At 32.1% G+C, this 25,058-nt stretch overlaps 3 protein-coding genes across 3 annotated transcripts; 1 reads left to right on the top strand and 2 right to left on the bottom strand.

Moving 5' to 3' along the window:
- Positions 1-38: 38 nt before the first annotated feature.
- Positions 39-6,345, top strand: LOC132755225 (uncharacterized). Its single transcript, XM_060746043.1, has 4 exons — positions 39-251; positions 2,663-2,784; positions 4,767-4,844; positions 5,861-6,345. The coding sequence occupies exons 1-4, from the start codon at positions 131-133 to the stop codon at positions 5,984-5,986; spliced, it is 447 nt and encodes a 148-aa protein (XP_060602026.1). The 5' UTR covers positions 39-130; the 3' UTR covers positions 5,987-6,345.
- An 11,543-nt stretch (positions 6,346-17,888) lies between these two features.
- On the bottom strand, positions 17,889-24,125 carry LOC132755216 (spore coat assembly protein ExsA-like). Its single transcript, XM_060746030.1, has 3 exons — positions 23,947-24,125; positions 20,330-20,419; positions 17,889-20,039 (listed from the first exon to the last, which is right to left on the bottom strand). The coding sequence occupies exon 3, from the start codon at positions 19,428-19,430 to the stop codon at positions 18,399-18,401; it is 1,032 nt and encodes a 343-aa protein (XP_060602013.1). The 5' UTR covers positions 19,431-20,039; positions 20,330-20,419; positions 23,947-24,125; the 3' UTR covers positions 17,889-18,398.
- On the bottom strand, positions 19,661-21,490 carry LOC132755231 (GATA zinc finger domain-containing protein 14-like). The gene is made up of 3 exons (XM_060746052.1): positions 21,409-21,490; positions 20,330-20,419; positions 19,661-19,938 (listed from the first exon to the last, which is right to left on the bottom strand). The coding sequence occupies exons 1-3, from the start codon at positions 21,488-21,490 to the stop codon at positions 19,661-19,663; spliced, it is 450 nt and encodes a 149-aa protein (XP_060602035.1).
- Positions 24,126-25,058: the final 933 nt, after the last annotated feature.

Genomic DNA, 25,058 nt, shown 5'->3' with positions numbered 1-25,058 from the left:
TCCCTATTTCGTCAGCTCATTCGTCAGTAGTTTAGAACTGCCCATCAAGTTATCTCCCTTACAGGAAGCGGTAATTTTGAAGATGCTTATAATTTACATCAACAACAGTTTTATCTAAAACAAATGTAGAATGACCCGTGCAACTCAGACAAACTCAAAAAATAATAACGCTTCTCCACAGTCACGAAGAAAGGGGCGTACTGTTGCCCGAAGAAGTGGTGCTAATGATGGAGACGCGTCAACTTCGCGAGGTTCTTAAGAATTTTTTTTATAAATTATCACTGATTATTTATTTTATAAAAAAAGTATCACTTAACTGTATTCAAAATCAAACTGCTTTGGTATTAGTAGTAATATGTGATACTAAAATTATAATTCATTAATTATATAATATATATTATAATTATATCATATATATTATGATTTATCGAATTAAACTTTAGCTTGAAATATGATTAGGGCCTTACTCATAATTAACCAAAATTGATTACATGTACAACACTTTTCTCAACATTCTTTCTTGAATTAAGATGTCAGTAATAATGGATTTACACATAAAATCTCAATACATTAGTATGATAAGTAAATTAGTAATTACTGTTTAATTAAAATTTTATTTCATTTTTTTTCATTTCTACCCTCTGGAGGCCAGTGGCTTTAAGGTCTTCAGCGTACCCAGTTATATATACAATGACATGATGTCACTCATTGACGTGAACACTGAAGACAGTCAGTTCATGTGTACCCTATGTCTTGGGAAAACAATGATACATCAATTATATTTACTTAGTGTCAAGTTTAACTATGCATGAGTTATCTCACCCTCCAACAATAAGTATTAGTGTAATGGAGTGGGTACAGGCCATATAACTGCTATTCAAAAATTTTAACTGTGCATGAGTAATCTACAACTAGCCATTTATGCACTGTTCATGAACAGGTTGATTCCGGTAATTCACAGCCGATTCTGGTAAGTCGTGTAACCCGAACAAATTTATCACTATTTGTGATTCTGTAATGTTATGCTGGTATCTAATTAGGGAGTGATTGTCTTCATATTGCCATATAAAATAAAATCAGGGTTTTTTTTTTTTTTTCAATTTTAGGGAAAAGGCCTGGCCTCTCAGGAGGTGAAAAAACGAGGAAAAAAATATCATTTTTGGGGGGAAAACCTTTGTATTAACTTCAAAATAACAACAGTCCAGACAGTCTGTTTAATTAACTAATTAATTTAGTACACAAGTACATACATGTGACAAATGAAATGGGCCAAATCTGGATTTTCAGCTGGATTTTGAGGCTCAAAACTGGATTTTTTTATCGACTCGAATTTCAGTGGGTGTTTGGCACATTTGGTTCAAAGAATCTATATTACCCTCAAAATCATTAAATGATAATACTTTTTATGATTTTTTTGTTGATCAATATTAATTTATTTCACCAAAAAAAAAAAATAAATAGATAAAAAAATAAGTGTAGTCATACTGGCTATTTCTAAAACAGTCACACTTTCACATTTCGATTTCATTATTTTCAGTTTAAAGAATTATAATGTCTTTTCAGTCATTCAATAATTAAACACAAGCTATTTGAAAACGTGCAACAACTATTCATAAACATAAGACTATGACAGTTAAATAACATAACATAAGTAAAAGACTCAAAATAAATGCAAGAATCGTTCTGTTATTAAATCCACATTTTTGCCTCGATGATTGCGTAATTCCTAAACAAAACAAAAAATTACCCACTCACTTAAAATAGGTTAATTAGACATCTCAAACAGGTTTTGAATGATCCACTTTAAATGATTCTGCTCCCCTTTTATCTTTATCAGTGCGGCACTAATCAAAGAAAATCAAAGGTTGAGCCGAATTCATACATGTAAATTTACAGGGTAGTTTTGATGACGTAGCGTGTAATACCTACTGCCAAATTACAAAAGAGGTCAATTGACTGACACACGACACGTGATTAGTTAAACATGTGAGAATAACTTTGGGTATTGGAACTGTTTATTACGTCACCTTGCTGTCAATTAGCGACTCAACATTTAATCCGCTATAATTTAGGATATGGACAGATAACAATCAATGCCCGGAGGCACGGTTTACATTTTAGATACAGGTGCTGTGTTTGATTTTTTTTATGTTGATTTTTTTTTAAATATCGGGAATTCAAGCTGTAATATCGGGAATCGGGATCAGTGTTGAAATATCGGGATTTTTTTAAATCCCGCCGGGATGTCACATGTATGCAAGTAAATCAAAGGAAGGAGAGAATACACATCAAACATCAGGATGGTTTATAACTGGTTTATTCTAGGATCTACCGGTTTAATTTAGTAATTAGATAACTGTTATAGATAAATGTTAACAACGGCGATTTGAATAAAAATTGCGATGTTTTTAAGGCAAACAAGCCATAAATGATTTTTATCAGATTCAGGGGAACTTTTCAGCTCGAGGGGAATTTTTTTCAGGTGGGTAAGTGGCTGTTAAACGGCTACAGTTACATATAGTAAAAAGAAAAAGAACCTGTAAAGGAACATAGTATTCTTGTGACGCATCAAAATAAATGATTGTAGTAAAAATGTACCTATGTTTATACATATACAATGTACATTATATATAACCAATATTATATTTTGTATCTATTTCAGCGGAAAGATCTGCTAGTACTAAAAAGAAAAGATTTAGACCCGGAACTAAAGCGTTAATGGAAATAAGAAAGTATCAAAAGTCAACAAATTTACTTCTCAGGAAAATGCCATTTGCGAGATTAGTAAGCATATTTAGATTATAATTTTAGACATTGATATTTGTTCTCATCAGCTGAGCCATTTTTATGTTCCCCAAAGCAAGAGCATATAGCCGGCACTTTGTCGCCATCCATCTATCTGTCACACTGTTGTCTAGAGAATATCTTGAATTGAAAGAGTTTAATTATAATTTCACACAATGATAGAGACTTATAGACACTACATAACTTTGTTTTTGAATTATCTCTCTTGATAATACATAATTTTACTGAATTATCTCCCTTCATGTTATACAATTTTATTGAATTATTTCCCATCATTACATACAATTTTATTGAATTATCTCCCTTCATGATATATAATTTTATTGAATTATCTCCCTTCATGATACACAATTTTATAGAATTATCACCCTTCATGATATATAATTTTATTGAATTATCTCCCTTCATGATACACAATTTTATTGAATTATCTCCCTTCATGTTACACAATTTTATAGAATTATCTCCCTTCATGATACATAATTTTAATGAATTATGTCTCCCTTCATGATATATAATTTATTGAATTATCTCCCTTCATGTAACACAATTTTATTGAATTATCTCCCTTGATACACATTTTTTTTATTGAATTATCTCCCTTTATGATATATAATTATCTCCCTTCATGTTGCACAATTTTATATAATTATCTCCCTTCATGATATATAATTTTATATAATTATCTCCCTTCATGATATATAATTTTATATAATTATCTCCCTTCATGATATATAATTTTATTGAATTATCTCCCTTCATGATATATAATTTTATTGAATTATCTCCCTTCATGTTATACAATTTTATTGAATTATCTCCCTTCATGATACATAATTTTATTGAATTATCTCCCTTCATGCTACATAATTTTATTGAATTATCTCCCTTCATGATACAAAGAAATTAAAAAGAAATGATCTTTCAAGTTTATCTTGCATTATGATTATCATGACTGATGCTCAGATTTTAAGAAAGAAAAATCACCTTTGTAGCTTGCAACCTTCAACATTGATTGAACAATAAAATTTGAAATATGTCACTTAGGGGTGTAATCGATTCAATCGATATCGGTGTATCAATGATCTTTGTTATCCGATTCGATATTGATTCCATTTTTTTAAATATCGGATATCGAATGCACACACATATTTCTAGCTAAAGAGACTTCAGCAAACAGGTTTTATAGTACTGATAGACCAAACGTCAAAATAAAAGAGACATAAAGTTATGGAAGCTAGAACTTTCATATTTCAAACATTTTTTTTTTCTAAATCGAAAACGGAAATCAACACCAGAGTTACCTCCCAGTGTCGCTAACAAATGCTGCCGAATTTCGTTGTAATCTCAAATGTCTGCTAAAGTGGGGGTCAAGACCCCCCAATTCAGATTTTTAAAACGAAAAATGCCAAGAAAAATATTTTGTAAGTGTTTCTTTGTAAAAATTATGATAACATATGTTAAACTTTTATAATTATTCCGGTTCTAAGCACAATAATTTGCCAATTAAACCCCAGCTTCCTAATGGAACAGCAAGGACGGGATTTTGTATAATCTGTAACTATGTAATGGCAACAACAACAACAAAAGTAAAATGGAAAAGGCTTTAGACATTATTGTTACTAGTCATTAGTTGTCATTAAAAGTTATAATGATAAAAAAAAGAAACAAATTGTTCATTTTTCATAGTTTATTTATTTTTTTGCATGTGTTTAAATATAACTGCATATTAAATCAAATTAAAAAAGACTTGAAAGTTAATTTTGCCTGGCAATCGGTATATCGCTGTATCGCCAATAATTCATTACCGATATATCAATACGAAAATCCTTATCGATGACACCCCTAATGTCACAGAAAAAAACAGCATTTATATCATAATTTTTGTATCAATCATAATTTTGTATTTCGTTTGAACCTAGTTATTATATTGATAGATAATGTTGTTTTCTTTATTTCAGGTGAGAGAGGTTTGTGTAGACTTGTTTCCAGGAACAAATCATTTATGGACTGCCCATGCTTTATTAGCTATTCAAGAGGTACATTATTTTGCACAGTTGTAAGGCAAGGGGCATTATTCTGGATGGCATGCTATGTATTTGGAGTTGTGCCCCCTTTTCAAAAGTGCTTATATTTGAATGATTTCAAAACTATGAGATATCAATGAGAAACTAGGAACACTTGATGATCATGATAAAGGGCAGATGTAAAACAAGGAACATTATCCTAAAGGCAATATATTAGAGTTATGCCCCTTTTTAACTTAGAATTTTTGTCAAAATTTCCTTTTTAGTAGAATGATTTCAAAAGTATGAAAGATATAAAACTAAGTTGGTTTAAACAAATTTATTTAAGCTCAATTGCGAAACAAGTTCTTGCAACTATTATTAATCACTTTCGAGTCTGCTTCCTTGAACCAACCAGTACTGGTGTCATATGAAGAAACATGGCCTTGACCTTAGTAGGGCTTGATCTCTGGGTTGAGAGACAGAGACCTTAACCACTAGGGCACTGCTTCCCTTAAAACTTAGTTGTAATGGCAACGCACTGTTGAAAGACCAGGGACATTCAATTTTTGCACAACCACTAGAATGGAAGTAACCTACATAAAATGCAGGAAAAATAATGCATCGTTAATCTTGATTTGTGAATTATCTGCATACTGAAATAAGCAAAAAAAAATTTATTCAAGGGCAGATTACTTTAAATAAGGTCAATGTCCACCTCAACCCCATTTTCATTTTTTTCTTGCTTCGACTTTTCTGTTATCAAATTCAAAGACTATGTTAAGTCTTGATAATTTCTATTGTGTAGTTTTCATTCTGTTATATGTAACCCTGTCTGAATTTCTTTCAGTACATACAAAGTTTTTATAAACGTTTTAACAGTTCTGATATAATCATTCATTTACTTAAGCGATTATTTGGTTTATGACTGGTGGACATGCGACGGGAATCAAACCTGTGTTTTGCACCTGTTAATTTTGGAATGAGATATTGTAATAAAAAATTTGAACATTCTCTGCAATATGACGTCATATTTTTTTCCTTTTCAGGCTGCCGAAGCTTATCTCGTTTACCTTTTTGAAGATGCAAATTTATGTGCCATACATGCCAAACGAGTGACAATTATGCCTAAGGACATTTTTCTAGCACGTCGTCTACATGGAGGAATGTATTGAAAAAGTGTTCTTTCTGATGAAATCTTTAGTTTTAAACATTTTATGAATTTCTTGTCACAATGAATTTCTCTTGAACATTTGAAATTGATCAATTCTTTTTAAAGATATATTGAAAAGATTCGATAGACCTTTAATGAAATCAAGAGAAAAGTTTTTGCTTCGGTTTGGCGCCAAGACGGGTTGGAATGAAGGAGATGTTTTTTAATGCATATTTTTAATATTATAAAATATAACAATACATAATGTATTATGGTATTAAATTTTTAACTTTTAACAAATTTGTTCAGTGTGTTAGTAGATGCTACAGCAATTTTTGGGAAAGAGTTCGCTTTCGTTCTAATTGTGGAAAAACATGCCGCTGAAAATTGTGAAATTTTTGGACGAAATGTCAATATTTTTGATTGGGAAGTGTCGTTCTTGACCCAAACAAAGAAAGAAAAAAGAATCTCATAATCTCACTTCATAAGGTTACTTCTAAGGCTATCTATATGTATTTTGGATTTTGACTTGCCTTAGAAATAAACCACATTGGCAAGCAACAAGGAACTAATTCATCATATTTGTGAGGGACCAGGGTTATATAAACAAATTTACAATATAGTCAAGCAAGTTTTTTTATGAATCATTTAGACAAGCATTAAGAGGTTGTATAAAACATGGACAAACAACCAAGGGTTTATAAATCATATGGTCTTGGTTATATTGCCCATATAGGCCTGGGACCAGGGATTTATTAAACACATTTGGTTGAACAAAGGGTTTCATGAGTCTTATGTGACTTCAATAAAGGGATGCATTGCCCATATCAGCATGCAACAATGGGTTTTATGAGTATAGTTTATGACTGTGTGTAGTATTATGTTTTAGAAAAGTAATAGTGCTGAAACAAAAAGGTGCAAATTTAAACTTAAATCATTATTACATGTATACCCACACCACATAATGTGGAGTGTGCTATAGGGAATCACATCTGTTTGGTCAAACAGTTTGTCCATATATCTCCATCTAGTCTGCTCAATAAATCCTTTACGCCAAGAAGAATTTTCTTCAAACCTAAAACTGGGGATGTGCAGATTCCATGCCACAGCTGTGCCAGCTCAAGGTCAAAGTCACCCTTGAAGGTCAAAGCTCAGATATCAGACAAAAAAATTGTGCCATCCTGATGACTATTTTTGGCAACCGTGTTAATCTTTTCATCATGGTCCATTTTTAGCTTGACTATACGAAGTATATGGAGAGCTGTCCTACTCGCCCCGGCGTCTGCGTCCAGATTTCATATTATAGTTTTGGTTCAGTAAAATATTTTTCACTATAACTTTGTCATTTCTTAAGGTATCAACTTCAAACTTCAAATATATGTTCCTTATCATCAACCACATCTTATGTGACAAGGTTCATAACTCTAGCACCAATATTTTCAGATTTATCTCCCCTTGAACTTAGAATTTTCCTTAAAAAATACTAATTTTTACTGTTACTTCTTTATTTCTTAAGGGATCAACCTGATACTTCAAATATATGTACGTTATCATCATCCCCATCTTATGTGACAAGGTTCATAACTCTAGCACCAATATTGCAAGAATTATCTCCCCATCAACTTAGATTTTTTTACTAGAAAATGTTATTTTTTACTATAACTTTTTTAGTTTTAAAGGTATCTACCTCAAACTTTAAATATTTATTCCTTATAATCAATTATATTTTATGTGACAATGTTCGTAACTCTTGAAGTAATTTTTACAGATTTATCTCTCTTTGAACTTAGGATTTTCTTTAAGAAATATTATAACTTTGTTACTTTTTAAGGTATCTACTTCAAACTTCAAATATATACTTCTTATCATTACAAACATGTTTTGTGACAAGGGTCATAACTCTAGCGTGACTATTTCTAGAATTATTTCCCTTGATCTTGGAATTTATTTTAACAAATGTTATTTTTGTGCCCCCACGTTAGTGGCGGGCATTTAGATTTACCCTTGTCCGTCCGTCCTTCCGTCCGTCCGTCCGTTCACTTTTGTGTCGCACGCAACTCAAAAAGTATTTGACCTAGAGTCATGAAACTTTACAGGAATGTTGATCAGCATGTGTAGTTGTGCACCTGGGTATTTTCGTCTAGATATTTTTAGTATTTTCAGAGTTATTGCCCTTGACTTAGTAAAATTTTGCAATTGTCAACTTGTGTCGCATGTAACTCAAAAAGTGTTTGACCTAGAGTCATGTAACTTTACAGGAATGTTGATCAGCATGTGTAGTTGTGCACCTGGGTATTTTCATGTGGATATTTTTAGTATTTTCAGAGTTATTGCCCTTGACTTAGTAAAATTTTGCAATTGTCAACTTGTGTCGCATGTAACTCAAAAAGTATTTGACCTTGTGTCATGAAACTTTACAGGAATGTTAATCAGCATGTGTAGTTGTGCACCTGGGTATTTTCGTCTGGATATTTTTAGTATTTTCGGAGTTATTGCCCTTGATTTAGTAAAATTTTGCAATTTTCAACTTGTGTCGCATGTAACTCAAAAAGTATTTGACCTAGAGTCATGAAACTTTACAGGAATGTTGATCAGCATGTGTTGTTGTGCATCTGGGTATTTTCGTGTGGATATTTTTAGTATTTTCAGAGTTATTTCCCTTGACTTAGTAAAATTTTGCAATTTTCAACTTGTGTCGCATGTAACTCAAAAAGTATTTGACCTAGGGTCATGAAACTTTACAGGAATGTTGATCAGCATGTGAAGTTGTGCACCTGGGTATTTTCGTGTGGATATTTTTAGTATTTTCAGAGTTATTGCCCTTGACTTAGTAAAATTTTGCAATTTTCAACTTGTGTCGCACGTAACTGAAAAAGTATTTGACCCAGAGTCATGAAACTTAACAGGAATGTTGATCAGCATGTGTAGTTGTGCACCTGGGTATTTTCGTGTGGATATTTTTAGTATTTTCGGAGTTATTGCCCTTGACTTAGTAAAATTTTGCAATTGTCAACTTGTGTCGCACGTAACTCAAAAAGTATTTGACCTAGAGTCATGTAACTTTACAGGAATATTGATCAGCATGTGCAGTTGTGCACCAGGTATTTTCGTCTGGATTTATTTAGTATTTTTAGAGTTATTGCCCTTCACTTAGAAAATTTTTGCAATTTTCAACTTGTGTCGCAAGTTACTCAAAAAGGATTTGACATAGTCATTAAACCTTATTGGCAGGTTGCTCAGCATATTTAGATTTGCACCTGGGGTTTCGCTTGTGGATTTATCCAGTATTTGTAGAGTTATTTCCCTTGACTTAGTAAAAAGATTGACAGAACAGTGGTGCGGTGGGGGCACCCGTGTTCTATGGACACATTTCTAGTTTTACTATAACCTAATACATAATTATACATAATTGGTTTTTCTTTCACAGTTTTGTCCTTACTGCGTCCAGTATTTTATTAGTCGAGCTTCGCTGTCTCCTGTGACAGCTCTTGTTAAATCCTATGCCTCTTTAGGCATTTTTTTCAAACTGGCTCAAATGTTCACTTATATAAGGCATTGTGCAAAATGCAGCCACTGTCAAGGTCACCCTTGAAGGTCAAATTAGAACATTTTGTATCTGTACTATGAATTCAATGCTCTAATATTTTCTATTGTGCCATAGAGATCAGGTGAGGTTGCCATTCTTGTGGCAGCTTCCACTGTTTTTCAGTTAAAGATACTGTATGTTGTAATTAAGGACGTAACAACACATGAAGTTTTATATATGTATATAATTATTCTTCTTAAATAATTTTCAAACATCCAAGAATATGTTTAATATGTTCTGCAAATGTTTATTAGCATTATAAGTAATCATAAAGATATAAGCATTCATTTCTTATTGAAAAATTTGGCTTAGACTTCATTGAAAATAAAATTCTAATTACCTCCCTTTATTTACATGAAATGTAAATTTGGTAATACATGTATCTTTACAAATAATCCTTTTTGGATGCATAATATTGATAAATCTTCATTTGAGCATCAGATTTATAATATAAAACCATTAAGAAAAATGAGTTACAGGATCTTCAATTACAGAATAACTTACAATATTTGCATGTTTTTCATCTTTTGAAAATAGTGATTATATAAAGTGTGCTAGACATGTTTTTACATTTCTTTAATAATTGCATTGCTTTAAGTTTTACATCTTTACATTCTAGCCTTTTTTGACATGACATCTATCAGGGGCTATTGTTGCCAACACTTTGTTGACCCATGTCATGCATTCTCTTCATAGCTGTTACCCTTATACAACTTTAAATTCATTTTTAGCTCGACTTTTCTATGAAAAGGGGAGCTATCCTACTCGCCCCGGCGTCGGCGTCGGCGTTGGCGTCACACCTTGGTTAAGTTTTTCGTACCACCCCACTTTATTTCAGAAGTATTACAAGTATGGCTTTGAAACTTACCATACTTGTTCACCATCATAACCTCCATCTACAGACAAGAGTACATAACTCTGTCAAGGTTTTTGACAGAATTATGGCCCTTTTTTGACTTAGAAAGTGTATTGAGCTTGGTTAAGTTTTTTGTACCACCTCACTTTATTTCAAAACCATTGGAGGTATTGCTTTGAAACTGACCATACTTGTTAACCATCACGACCTTCATCAACAGACAAGAGGACATAACTCTGTCAAGGTTTTTGACAGAATTATGCCCCTTTTTGACTTAGAAAATACATTGAATATGGGTAAAATCCACTTATTGCCTTAACCCTTTGAGATATTGCTTTGAAACTTTTAATGCTATTTCACATCATTACCCCCATCTGTACGCAAGAGAAGGTAACTCTGTCAAGGATTTGTTTTAAAAATTAAGGCCTTTTATCGACTTAGAATCTTGGTTAAGTTTTTAGTACCAGTCCACTTTTTTGACTGAACTGTTTGAGATATTAATTTGAAAGTTGGAATACTTGTTTACAATCATGATTCCCAAACATGTCCAGGAGAAGGTAATTCTGTCAAAGATTTTATTTGAATTATGGCCCTTAACTGTCAATGTTTTGTATTATAGGCAAGCACTAAAAAACTTAAAAAATCTAAAAAAATTCATTCCTATCCACTTGTTCACTTTACCATAAATTATGTCATATAAACATTGCTGTAAGGGTATCACACAATTCAGTAAAATAATTCTTCACTAAATATCTTAATGCTCATGGCCATTGTTCACTTTAAAAATACAGAGATTCTTGTATTGCCTTTTACTGCAAAAACTTTTTTTATTGGCAAGCAATAAAAAAGTCGAGCGCGCTGTCTTACGGACAGCTCTTGTTTGTTAAGGGCTACCCTCTTCAGGATTATTTGACCTACTGACCTACATAGATAATAACTAGAAAATTAGAGTGGGGGCATCCTTGGCCGAGTGGTTAATGTGGTTGACTTCAAACCTCTTGACCCTCACCGCTGTGGGTTCGAATCCTGACAGGGACTTAGGATTCTTTCATGTGAGGAAGCTATTCAGTTAGCTTACTGAACGTCGGTGATTCTGCTCAGGTGCCCGTTCATGCCTGAAATAATGCATAGATGGCCACCTAAGGTCTTCCTCCACCAGTAAAGCTTGAACATCGCCATATGACTATACGGTGTTGGTTTGACGTAAAACCCAATCAAACAAACAGGAAGCACATAAGCTTACATTCTCAGATTTAGTAGATAGGTTTATCATGACCCCTTTTAATTTTAAGGCCAATGGAACAATGACCTTGACCATTAAAATAAATTGGTCTGTAATGTCAATTAAACAAATTATGTTTGAATATTGTTGGCTTGTGTGAGATACATTATTCAATATTGCATATATTTATATAGCTGATAATACATTGTTTTAGAACAAAATATTATTACTCATCATTTAAATGTTCATATTTAGTCACTTAGCACTTTATCAACTTTTTTTTAAGCAGTATTTTATAAGAATATCTAAATGATACATTTCTATTCTGTTATTATCAACATTTGAAATACTTATGGAAAATATGCTCCCAATCCATCCACTCACTTAAGAATGCTTTGATTTGGACTGGAAAATGTTGTTGGTAGATATTTTTTTCCATTATTTACTTACTGATGGGGTGGGGGGGAGGTGAGTTCGAAAAGTTAGAAGTTCGAAAACATATCTTATTCAAAGAAAAAAGTCAAGCGGTTTTTACTGTCATGTGGCCCTTTCCAGTTGCCATCAAGAAACTTGGACATTGGTCATTACTTATTATGATGGCAAGCCCTCCATCCTCGAATTTTGTAACTGTCCACAATTTCTTTAAACAACATCTCCTCCAAAACTACATGGTGGATTTTGACTAAACTGCACAGAAATGATTTTTAGGTTGCCCTCTACAAAAGTTATATAAATGGCTCCATTCTGATGTATAAGTAGGTCACATGAGCTAAAAATAGACCTGATACACTGATTGGTTGATGTATAAGTAGGTCACATGAGCTAAAAATAGACCTGATACACTGATTGGTGGATGTATAAGTAGGTCACAGGAGCTAAAAATAGACCTGATACACTGGTTGGTAAATGTAGATTCAAATATCTACCTCACATCCATCTAAATTTGTATGAAATTAAAAATTGTAAAAGCTTTTGTTGATTTGTCACTATGTATTTTTAAGTAATTTATTTTTATTTTATTTGAATTGAATTGTAGTTGAAAAATGAGTTTAAGTTCAATGACATTGAGTTTAAGGACATTTTCAGGAGTTTTCATATAGACATATACGCAGAATTAAAACTGGTCAGTAAAATTTCTTTAAACTTGGCATGTTGTTTGAATATGTTGACAGAAATATTTTGAGCAAAAAAAAGTTGGGTATCACTGATCTCACTTTGTTATCTGCCCTGGAATCAGAATCATTTACTTGTTTGAAGTCATTTTAAAGCAGCACGCCTCCAGATTCCTGCTAATGTTTATGAAAATTTTGAAAATGTATTTAAAAGTAAAATATTGTTAAGCTGACAGAGAAAATAATATGCACATTTCAAACGGCACTTACAACCAATGTAATTTACAAAAAAGAGGTCAAAATATGCAAGATTAACCCTTACTGCGTTAGTAACGCAGTAGAAATATGGTGAAAATTACTGAAAAATTGGCCATCAATCGCAAAAAACATGGAAATTATTACTTTTATCTTTAGTCTTTTTACTTTTCATAAAACCTCAATACATTTTTCTCAAGTTTTATTTTCTTGAAATATTTTGACTCATCTGGAGGCATGCAGCTTTAAGTACAGATTACATATATATATATATATATAATATATTTACAAAATATATATAAAATCTTATTTTACCTCTGGATTACCTCTACTTTTCTCTAAATATTGAAATTTTGCACATTAGCTCAAAACGGAAGAAAGCTACATGAAAATAAAATATAAGGTATTGTTACCTTCATTGTGAATTATCTGCCCTTGAATTAAGCACATCATTCCAATTCAGGGGAATTTAATTTTTTTTAAAAGAGCGATGACCCCAATTTTCTTTTTTTTTGCTTAATTGATAACTTTCTGTTATAGTTTTGTAACAACATGCCAAGTTTATATAAATTACTGTTAAACAGTTTTATTTTTGCCTATATGTGTATATGAAAACTCCCTAAAACGTCTTTTAACAAGCTGAATTTAATTAAGTATCACTTAAAATATGCCAGCATCATGCAATATCAGTACAAACTTTAAAAGGATAGGTAATAGGAGGGGATTATGGCTGATTTGGTTTTCAGATCAAATTTTGAATGTTTTCACCCTATTATTATTGATGCAATTTTCTTCACGGTTTCACTTCTGTATGAAGATTTATTTTGTAAATTGATTCAGATGAATAGAAACCTGTAGAAGAATTTTATTGATGGTTTTAATGTAAATATTTTTTTTCTAGTTAATATTTAAATGAAACTTATATGAAAAAAATAAAATCAATTTTTAAAAAAGTTTTGTAAGATCTTGTTTTATGCCTTACATTGCGAAAAAGCCATCATCTGTGCCACTGAGTAATCTATTGACCCTATTAGAGAAACTTGTTGGACCCTCAGTGAAACTTGTTCTCCCTCATAGAAAATTATTGGTCCTCAGAGTGTTCATTCTGCAGTGTAACATAGTGGTTTTTCACAGTAACATAGTGGTTCTTTGCAGTAACATATTGGTTCTTCACAGTAACATATTGGTTCTTCAGAATAACATATTGGTTCTTCACAGTAACATAGTGGTTCTTTGCAGTAACATATTGGTTCTTCAGAATAACATATTGGTTCTTCACAGTAACATAGTGGTTCTTTGCAGTAACATAGTGGTTCTTCACAGTAACATAGTGGTTCTTCACAGTGACATAGTGGTTTTTTTCACAGTAACATAGTGGTTCTTTGCAGTAACATATTGGTTCTTCACAGTAACATATTGGTTCTTCAGAATAACATATTGGTTCTTCACAGTAACATAGTGGTTCTTCACAGTAACATATTGGTTCTTCACAGTAACATATTGGTTCTTCACAGTAACATATTGATTCTTCAGAATAACATATTAGTTCTTCACAGTAACATAGTGGTTCTTTGCAGTAACATATTGGTTCTTCTCAGTAACATATTGGTTCTTCAGAGTAACATATTGGTTCTTCACAGTAACATAGTGGTTCTTCACGGTAACATATTGGTTCTTCACAGTAACATATTGGTTCTTCACAGTAAACATATTGGTTCTTCAGAATAACATATTTGTTCTTCACAGTAAACATAGTGGTTCTTCACAGTAAAATAGTGGTTCTTCACAGTAACATATTGGTTCTTCACAGTAATATAGTGGTTCTTCACAGTAAAATATTGGTTCTTCACAGTAATATAGTGGTTCTTCACAGTAACATATTGGTTCTTCACAGAAACATACTGGTTTCTTCACGGTAACATATTGGTTCTTCACAGTAACATAGTGGTTCTTCACAGTAACATAGTGGTTCTTCACAGTAATATAGTGGTTCTTCACAGTAACATAGTGGTTCTTCACTTAGTAAACATAGTGGTTCTTCACAGTAACATATTGATTTCTTCACAGTTACATAGTGGTTCTTCACAGTAACATAGTGGTTCTTCACAGTAACATAGTGGTTCTTCACAGTAATATAGTGGTTCTTCACAGTAACATAGTGGTTCTTCACAGTAACATAGTGGTTCTTCACAGTAACAAAGTGGTTCTTCACAGTAACATAGTGGTTCTTCACAGTAACATAGTGGTTCCTCAGAATAACATAGTGGTTCCTCAGAATAACATAGTGTTTATTCACAGTAGCATTGAGGTTCTTCACAGTAACATGGAATTTCTTTGCAGTTACATAGAGGTTTTCCAGAATAACCAATGGATTCTGCAGACTTATTTATCTACTGGTTTTCAAAGTAATCAATTGATTCTTATACGTAACATATTGTTTCTGCAGAGTAATCAATTGCTTTGAAGAGCAACATAACAACATGACCCATTGATTCCACAGGGTGTAACCGACTGATTTAGAATAGTAACCTTTGATTTTACTGAGTAATATAATGATTCTGCAATATAAGCATTTGATTCTACCAAGTAACCTCCAGAATAAAATAATGGTTCTTCAGATTAACCAAATAGTCATTAGAGTAACCTACTGCTTCTGCAGGTTTACTTACTGATATTACGGACTAACCTTTAGATTATGCAAAATAAACTACTGATTCTACTGAGGGATCATTTGTTTCTGCTGAGTAGCCAATTTATTCTGCTGAGTAACTATTTGGTTCTGCTGAAGAATCATTTCATTCTGCCGAGTTACCATTTGATTCTGCGGAGTTGTCATTTGATTTTGTTTTGTAACCATTTATTTCTGCTGAGTAACCATTTGATTTTGTTGAGTAACCATTTGATCCTACTGAATAATTATTTGATTTTGCTGGGTAACGAACTAATTCTGCTAAGTAACTATTTGATTTTGCTGAGTAATCAATTGATCCTGCTGAGTAACCATTTGATTCTGCTAAGTTACCAATTGATTCTGCTGAGGAACCATTTGAATTGGTTTTGCTAAGTAACCAAATGAGTAATCATTTGATTTTCTTGAGTAACCATTTGATTCTGCTGAGTAACCATTTGATTCCGCTGAGTAACCATTTGATTTCGCTCAATAACCATTTGATTTTGCTGAGTAACCATTTGTTTAATCTGAGTAACTATTCGATTTGATTCTGCTAAGTAACCATTTGATACTGCTGGTAACTAAGCAAAATCAAATGAAATGGTAATTCATCAGAATCCATAGTTTATTCTGCACAATCAAAGGTTACTCTGTAAGATCAATACCCTGCAGAATAGGTTTGGTTAATCTGAAGAACCATAATTGTATTCCGGAGAACCAAAAGGCTAATTGTCAGAATCAAATGGTTATTTTGCAGAGTCAATTGCTTATTCTGCAGAATCAAATGGTTATTCTGCAGAATCAAATAGTTATTCTGAAGAATCAAATGGTTATTCTGCAGAATCAAAAGGTTATTCTGCAGATTTAACCATTCTTTTCTGCTGAGTTACCATTTGATCCTACTGAGACAAAGAAATCTATTGGTTCTGATGAGTGACCGTTTTATTCTGCTGGGTAATCATTTGATTCTGCTGAGGCAGATTTACCAATTTCTACTGAGTAACTTTTTGATTCTACATATTAACAAATTGATTATTCTGAGTAACAAATTGATTCAGCAAAAGCAACTGTTGGAAGACTAACCTTCAGAGTAACTCGGCGATTTTTAAAAGTGTTATCTGAAAATTCCTTAGATTTTCAAAATATTGCTCACCAAAACTGATCTTGTTTCGTTTTTTATCCGGAAGCAAAAAATTACAGTATATGCGTTTCTAGCATATTTCCAAAGAATTGGCTTAAAACAAGTGTTGGTGAAACGTTTTACAGTATTACGAATCAAGAATAATACACATGATGGGGTCATCTGATAAGAAGAATAGTGTATATTGATATTAACCTAAGATATATATAATATGTCATTTCACGAATATCACATTTTGATTCTTTAGTAATTAAACTACGGTGATTACATTGTGTACACAGGTCTTACTGACATTGTGTACACGGTCTTACTGACATTGTGTATACCGGTCTTACTGCCGGTGTGTATACAATGGCGGTGATTATCTTTCCCAATTATGTCATGCCACACAAGTCCTGGATCGGGACTTTATATTATCTAGCCTTTTATTGCTTTTGTTTATATACTTGATTAATATTAATAATATGCAAAAATGTGTGAAAATTATCAACATTTTCATTAATTGAACACAACGATAATCATACAATATATGAGACACTTATTGAACATCATAAACTTAAGGTACCTGATTAGGTTCTGATAAGTATCGGTACTTTTGGACAAAATTTAAAAAAAAAACCCAGATCTTATGCAAAATGTACTAAAAAACTGTTCACTAGAAAATGTAAAAAGATCTGAATGCAGTGTAAAATGTTTTGTGGGAGGAAGTATTGTTAAACAGAATTTAAATATCTAAGCCATTTGACTAGAAAGAATTATCCTTTTCATTTTACAAAAAAGGTGTATTTTATAACTACTGTATCCTTTACATTTATTTTATAATGGCAAGAACTTTCATTTACATTTTAGTTTAGAATGGCCAATGAGATTCCCAGATTTCATTTTGTAATTTTAAAATGACCAATGAAAACCCTTCTTATATTCAATTCTTCCCTGCAAATTTTACATGAAGTCAAAAACCAGACTTGGACTGGGAAAAAATCAATTCCAACTATAGTGTTGATATATGAAATTAAAAGCTGGAATATGTTCTAACGAACAGTCCACATTTATTTGGTTTTGAAATACCAGTAAAGCAAAGAAATTTATTACATAATTTATTGAACTCTCGTTTACATGTAAACGTGTACCCTAAAAAGTCTATGCCATTTTTTGATGGTAAAGGGCGAACCCAATCAATTTGAATACTAGTAAATTTCAATAACTTATTTTTCAGTATCCACCTTTCTTTTTCATTTTCATGTCCATACCCTGCATACCTGGTGGACAGTCTGGACCCATTGGCATCATTTTGTTATCCATTGGCATTGGCATCATTTTGTTATCCATTGGCATTGGCATCATTTTCATATCCATTGGCATCATTTTGTTATCCATTGGCATCATTTTCATGTCCATTGGCATCATTTTGTTATCCATTGGCATTGGCATCATTTTCATGTCCATTGGCATCATTTTGTTATCCATTGGCATTGGCATCATTTTCATATCCATTGGCATCATTTTGTTATCCATTGGCATCATTTTCATATCCATTGGCATCATTTTATTATCCATTTGCATCATTTTCATGTCCATTGGCATCATTTTGTTATCCATTGGCATTGGCATCATTTTCATATCCATTGGCATCATTTTTGTTATCCATTGGCATCATTTTCATGTCCATTGGCATCATTTTGTTATTCATTGGCATCATTTCCATATCCATTGGCATCATTTTGTTATCCATTGGCATCATTTTCATATCCATTGGCATCATTTTGTTATCCATTGGCATCATTTTCATGTCCATTGGCATCATTTTGTTGTCCATTGGCATCATTTTGTTATCCATAGGCATCATTTTGTTGTCCATTGTCATCATTTTGTTATCCATTGGCATTGGCATCATTTTCATATCCATTGGCATCATTTTGTTATCCATTGGCATCATTTTGTTGTCCATTGGCATCATTTTCATCATCTCCATCATCATTGGCATCATTTCAGGAGGGCAATCCTTCATCATCATTTTCATATCCATTGGCATCATTTTCATCATTTCCATAGGCATCATTTTGTTATCCATTGGCATCATTTTGTTATTCATTGGCATCATTTTGTTATCCATTGGCATCATTTTGTTATCCATGGGCATCATTTTCATATCCATAGGCATCATTTTCATATCCATTGGCATCATTTTATTATCCATCGGCATCATTTTCATGTCCATCATTTTGTTACCCATTGGCATCATTTTGTTGTCCATTGGCATCATTTTGTTATCCATTGGCATTGGCATCATTTTCATGTCCATTGGCATCATTTTATTATCCATTGGCATCATTTTCATATCCATTGGCATCATTTTGTTATCCATCGGCATCATTTTCATGTCCATCATTTTGTTGTCCATTGGCATCATATTCATTGGCATCATTTTGTTATCCATTGGCATCATTTTCATGTCCATTGGCATCATTTTCATATCCATTGGCATCATTTTGTTGTCCATTGGCATCATTTTCATGTCCATGGGCATCATTTTCATGTCCATCATTTTGTTGTCCATTGGCATCATATTCATTGGCATCATTTTGTTATCCATTGGCATCATTTTCATGTCCATTGGCATCATTTTTCATATCCATTGGCATCATTTTGTTATCCATTGGCATCATTTTCATGTCCATTGGCATCATTTTCATGTCCATCATTTTGTTGTCCATTGACATCATTTTCATGTCCATTGGCATCATTTTGTTATCCATTGGCATCATTTTGTTATTCATTGGCATCATTTTCATGTCCATTGGCATCATTTTCATGTCCATTGGCATCATTTTGTTATCCATTGGCATCATTTTGTTATTCATTGGCATCATTTTCATGTCCATGGGCATCATTTTCATGTTCATTGGCATCATTTTGTTGTCTATTGGCATCATTTTCATGTTCATTGGCATCATTTTGTTGTCCATTGGCATCATTTTCATGTCCATCATTTTGTTGTCCATTGGCATCATATTCATTGGCATCATTTTCATGTCCATCATTTTGTTGTTCATTGGCATCATTTTGTTGTCCATTGGCATCATTTTCATGTCCATGGGCATTTTGTTGTTCATCGACATCATCGGCATCATCTTTTTCATCATAGGCATAGGCATTTTATTCATCATGTTATTTTTCGCCATTTTCATTTCTGGTTTTTCCATTGGCATCTCCGGCATCATGTTCTTTCCTCCTTAAGAATTCAAAAGCAAACAAATTTTATTATGCCTCAAACATTGTGCCTCAGATATTTTAATAGCAACAAAGAAAGTTCTGGTTAAGTAGGTAACTAGAAATCAAGCTACGAATATAGAATATAGTACCTATTTATTCATTACGTGCAGTGTTATTTCTAAAGTAATGAAGTGAAGTCGAACAATAGAGAAAGTAAGTAAAAGACATAGTTTGTCAGATTTCTCGAAATTAATTATTTAAATCCAGAAAATGAAGCTTAGATAAACAAAATTTTAATGACGAACTTACCATTCTCGTTCATATGGACGGTCGAAAGCGACGGCGACACACAGAGAACCAATGTCAAACATGTTACTGCTATTACCATCATGATTATACCTGAAATATACGAAATGTTATTTTTGATAAAGTTTTAAAGAACGTATGAAAGATGTAGAGTCTAACCTTGATATTCACTTTGATAACCGTTACCTAAACGACTGCACCTTTGTCGCGAACTACAGCGCATATAAAGCAACATTGAAACAACTTCATACCTTAATTCAGAAGAAAAAATGCTAAAGTTATTTAAAATGAATTTAAAGTGTAACTTTTGTACATTGAATTTTAACACAATAACTTGTAAACGGACTTGTAAAATCAGCTCTAAATAACGCTCCGCTTTTAGCTCTAACCGTGACCAAATACGAAGTCATTTCTGGTGACCTTTCACACAGCCAATCATCGACGAGCTTTCATAATTTTAAAAGCGATGCAGTTTCTAATTTTAACCCTGGGAAAACCTATAATGAGTAGGTAATTTTCTCGATTTTGAGAACCAGCACGGCGTTGTCCATATAGCCGAAAGTAAAATGGCAAAACATATTGCTTATATGTATTGTTTTTAACTAATGTTATTGAAACGAAGCTTATATACCTAGTAAAATTGTGCATGAATGCGTGAATTTAGCAATTTTCATTTTCGGGTCCACATTTGCCGTAGATATTTCTTTGTGCAGTAATAATAATCATCTAGAAATTGGCTTTCCGCTTGATTGCATTTTTCTGACCCCCGTTGAATATATCAGAATGAGGCATTGTTTCCAGTTCTAGTCAGGCGAATCAATCACCAGCGTGTGTGTTTTGAAGTTATTTATTTCGATTTAACATAATATAACAGTTAATTCAATGTGATAAAAGATTAATGTAGGTGACCTGTATTGCAATAAAATTGTACATACAAAAACACAAATAATTGTTAATTTCAGAAACAAATATGGTTTCCAATAAAATTTTGTCAGCGGAAAACATTTTGAAATACTTTTAACTAAAACGCACGTGCTACATGTGATAAACACTTAAAGAGGTTGTAATTCTGACTCAAATACTCCACTTCTTTCCAGCATTTCCAGTGCTTTGATTTTTACCACCGTTAATAACACGTAAAACTTGACACAATTTAAAATCCATCTTGCTTGTCACATGGTTTTCTTTAAGTCATTAAAGTTACATTTTCTGTTGGAACATATGTAAATGCTTTTTACATGAGAATTACATGCTATAAAAACACGCGCTGCAAGCAAGTTGTAACAAACGTCGTTTATTTATCCGATAACCCAAGTTTACAATAAAAAAAATCCTATGTCATAAAAGCATGACCAATGTTCATTATAGTAATTTAAAGCTCTTTGAATCAATATACATGTACATGATTATAACTCAACTAAGTTGTCAATTTTTCAGTTCCTTATAGTCTTATCAATACCTTAAAGCACCATGCGTCCAGATTATTAATTTTCATGAAAATTTTGAAAATGTATGTTAAAGTAAAATATTGTGAAGTGAACCAATTGCAAACGGCACTTACAATTCACGTAAATTACCAAAAAGAGGTCAAAATATACATAAATACTTCTCACTAAATTATAGTGATTGATACTGCAAAAGCATTCATTAATCGCACATAACATGTAAATAATTAATTAAATATTGAATCTCTTTACTTTTCTTATGATCTTAATACATTTTTCTAAATATTGAATTTCTTGAAATATTTTGGCTCATCTGGAGGCGTGCAGCTTTAAATACCATTTACACCATATGCTTGGTGCAATCTGATGCGAATTCAATCAAAACAATAATGTAAAGAAAAATTTAGACCTATTAGAAAATGGTCAAAAATGGAATTGCTAAAGACCGCCCAAAGTAAAATTGAAAATGTTGAAAATGTCTTCATGGATGGTAGTGGTTAATGCAAACAACCATCCTACACCCTCCCTAGCACCGACTATGGTACAATTCAACAATTAAACATAAAAATGGTATGAAATTTGGAATTTAGAAACTTCCACAGATGTGTTAATGGCCGAAACCTACGCCCAATATGTATTTTGGTAACAATTTCGGACATCGGAACGTCATTACGTGTAAACATTTAATAATTAATGATAAGACGAAACATTTCGTTTAATATTCGTATCTTTACCGTTACTTTTTGTACTAAAAATTTTATGAAAAATAATGATATTTGTTCGGAATGTTGCTACAATTAAGAATAAGACCATTCTCTAACTTACCCTTAGTTAGGATAATAATGGCTGTACAAATGCCTTGGAAATGTTAGTTCTAAAAAAATCAACTTTAAACTATTTACAAAATGCAGCAGGCCTACAGCCCAGTAAAGGGGAATGCCGCAATATAATAAAAAAAAAATGACGTACTCTGTTGGCATTAACAAAGTTGATAATTTATTTATTATTAAACATAAAATATTTACAGCAGATTATGCTATACTGATTGAAATACGGAATTATTACGAGCTCACTTCGATTAAATATAAACCTACAAGAGAATCCGCCATGATATATCTGCGCCGCATAAAAAAATATTGTGTCAATTTAATAATTGTTATAATTACAAAATTCAATCTTTTCAGTGTGTAAATTCGAAAAGAAAAACAGTAAAATATCCAATTAACATAAATGGTTCCCATCTACATTGACATAGTACTTACATAAAACAAAACATATCAAAACTCAATCGCAACTACTCGGCCCTTTCCGTCAGTCTTCGGACATAGATAATAGCCGAGGCAGTTCCAAATGAACAAAACTATAAAATGTGTGATAATCTTAGACATCTCAATTTGAAATTGCCAGAGCAGAACTCTTAAATTCAAAAAATGTAGCATTTTATAAAGGTTATTATAATTATGCTTAATAGTTATTGGAAAACATAAAGAATACATTTATTATAATCTAGGCCTAATATTTCAGGCATAGAAATGAAATAATTCTTATATTTGAGTATGAACTCGTAAGCTCAGTAAGTTAATGTTTATTATTAAGCTGTTGGACCATTTTAATTTTTTAGATACGTACTAGTGAATTTTATATAGCTTCGTGTTTTAAATTATTTTCTAAACAGTCGATTTAAAAGTGCCGATTTTATCAAAGTAAATGTGTTACGGTTCGTTTGAAAAACTGCAATCCTATTGGACAAAAAATAATTTCAAACATTAATTCATTTAAAATACTGCAATTTTAGCTGACAAAAAATAATTTCAAACACTTTAGGTCTTTGATTTCGTTAAGAATAAATTTCAAGATTAATCCAACCAAATTCGTAAACTGTTTGCTATAAAACGAAAATGTATTTTCTAAGAATGCTTTTTTTATATTAATGTGTTTCAATAAAACACATATTATTGTTTGAAATTATTTTTTGTCCAATAGGATTGAATCGTAACACATTTACTTTGGTAAAATATTTTGGTAAAGAAAAAAATCTGCTTATTTAAATGATAAGAAGTAGAGTATTAAATTTTTTCTTTTACATTTTTTGCTGTTAAAATTATATGAAAGTATAACAAATTTTATTTTGTATAAAAAGAAAAAGAATATTGTATAATTAAATAAACACCCTACCTTTATGCAGAGCCTATGACTTCACAATGAGCCTTACAATGGGAAATTCTAAAGTAACTCTTCCAACTTTTGACAGTTTCATCCTCTTTATATAAGCGCCAACATTTACAAAAAATACATAGAAAACGCTGATTTGAGAAAGTGATACAAGTAACGAACAGGATTTCTTACAAGAACTGGAAATGTCTCTTTTACATCAAAGACCATAGTTTTAAATTTATACACAGTCTCTTGTGTAATACATCAATTTTCCTCCGCGTGAAAATTGTGACATAATACGCTGCATGTTTTTCTCGCGGCCACATACCAATTTGTGCAGCTCTGTGTATTTTTTATTACGAAAATGCATGCTTCGGACTGTTAAAGCATTGTTAATTAAAGTGTAAGATGTTATAAAAAAATAGTTTTAATGAATCATTTAGCGTATGAATACACGTGATTGGTAAACAGTCCGTGATCAGAAATTGTAAAATATATGTTCAAAAGCACGCCCTGCTACATGTAGTAAACACCTGCCCCACTCCCTTTAAAAGAGCGGCAATGTTTTCTGAGGTATAATGAACAAGGTAGGTGTTGTCAAGAATTTTAATTTATATTTTATAGATTTTTACCTATATTGAAAATCGGTAAATGTCATTGAACGATGAAATGTGTGAATAAGGTACATGAATTTCTAAATATTTTTGTTGAGAGCGCTGTTTGTACAAATATGTCGGCGAGACATAGCGAACATTCTTGTCAGTTATTTAACATGCAGTTTCAGATAGTAGGTCGGCTGAGTTGTTACTGTATGGTTGAAAGGTAATGGAAAGATTGGACAGAATGTAGAGCGGAGTTACGGCGAGCGAGCAAAGTCCGTATTGCAGATATATGGAGATGAACTCCGTGTGATTTCAAAATTGAGCATCTTTGAATGAGGGAAAAAGACCATGGGAGACGCCGCTGGTTCAGATAAACATTGGAACTCTTCATCTGTGAAGGTCAAAGTAAGTCATTCACAAGGTAAATTTTTCAATTTCCTTTTTCAAGATTTTCTATGAAAGTCAAAGCTTTTTTTTAAAAGAAAATAAAAATTTAATTCTACCCTCTTAACTTTCCTCTATGGATTCATT

Source organism: Ruditapes philippinarum, unplaced genomic scaffold (assembly GCF_026571515.1).
Source record: "Ruditapes philippinarum isolate M1 unplaced genomic scaffold, ASM2657151v2 ctg3107_1_1_1_1, whole genome shotgun sequence".
Classification (NCBI taxonomy): Eukaryota; Metazoa; Mollusca; class Bivalvia; order Venerida; family Veneridae; genus Ruditapes; species Ruditapes philippinarum.
Note: the sequence above shows the minus strand (reverse complement) of the source record. Positions and strands in the feature narration are given on the sequence as shown.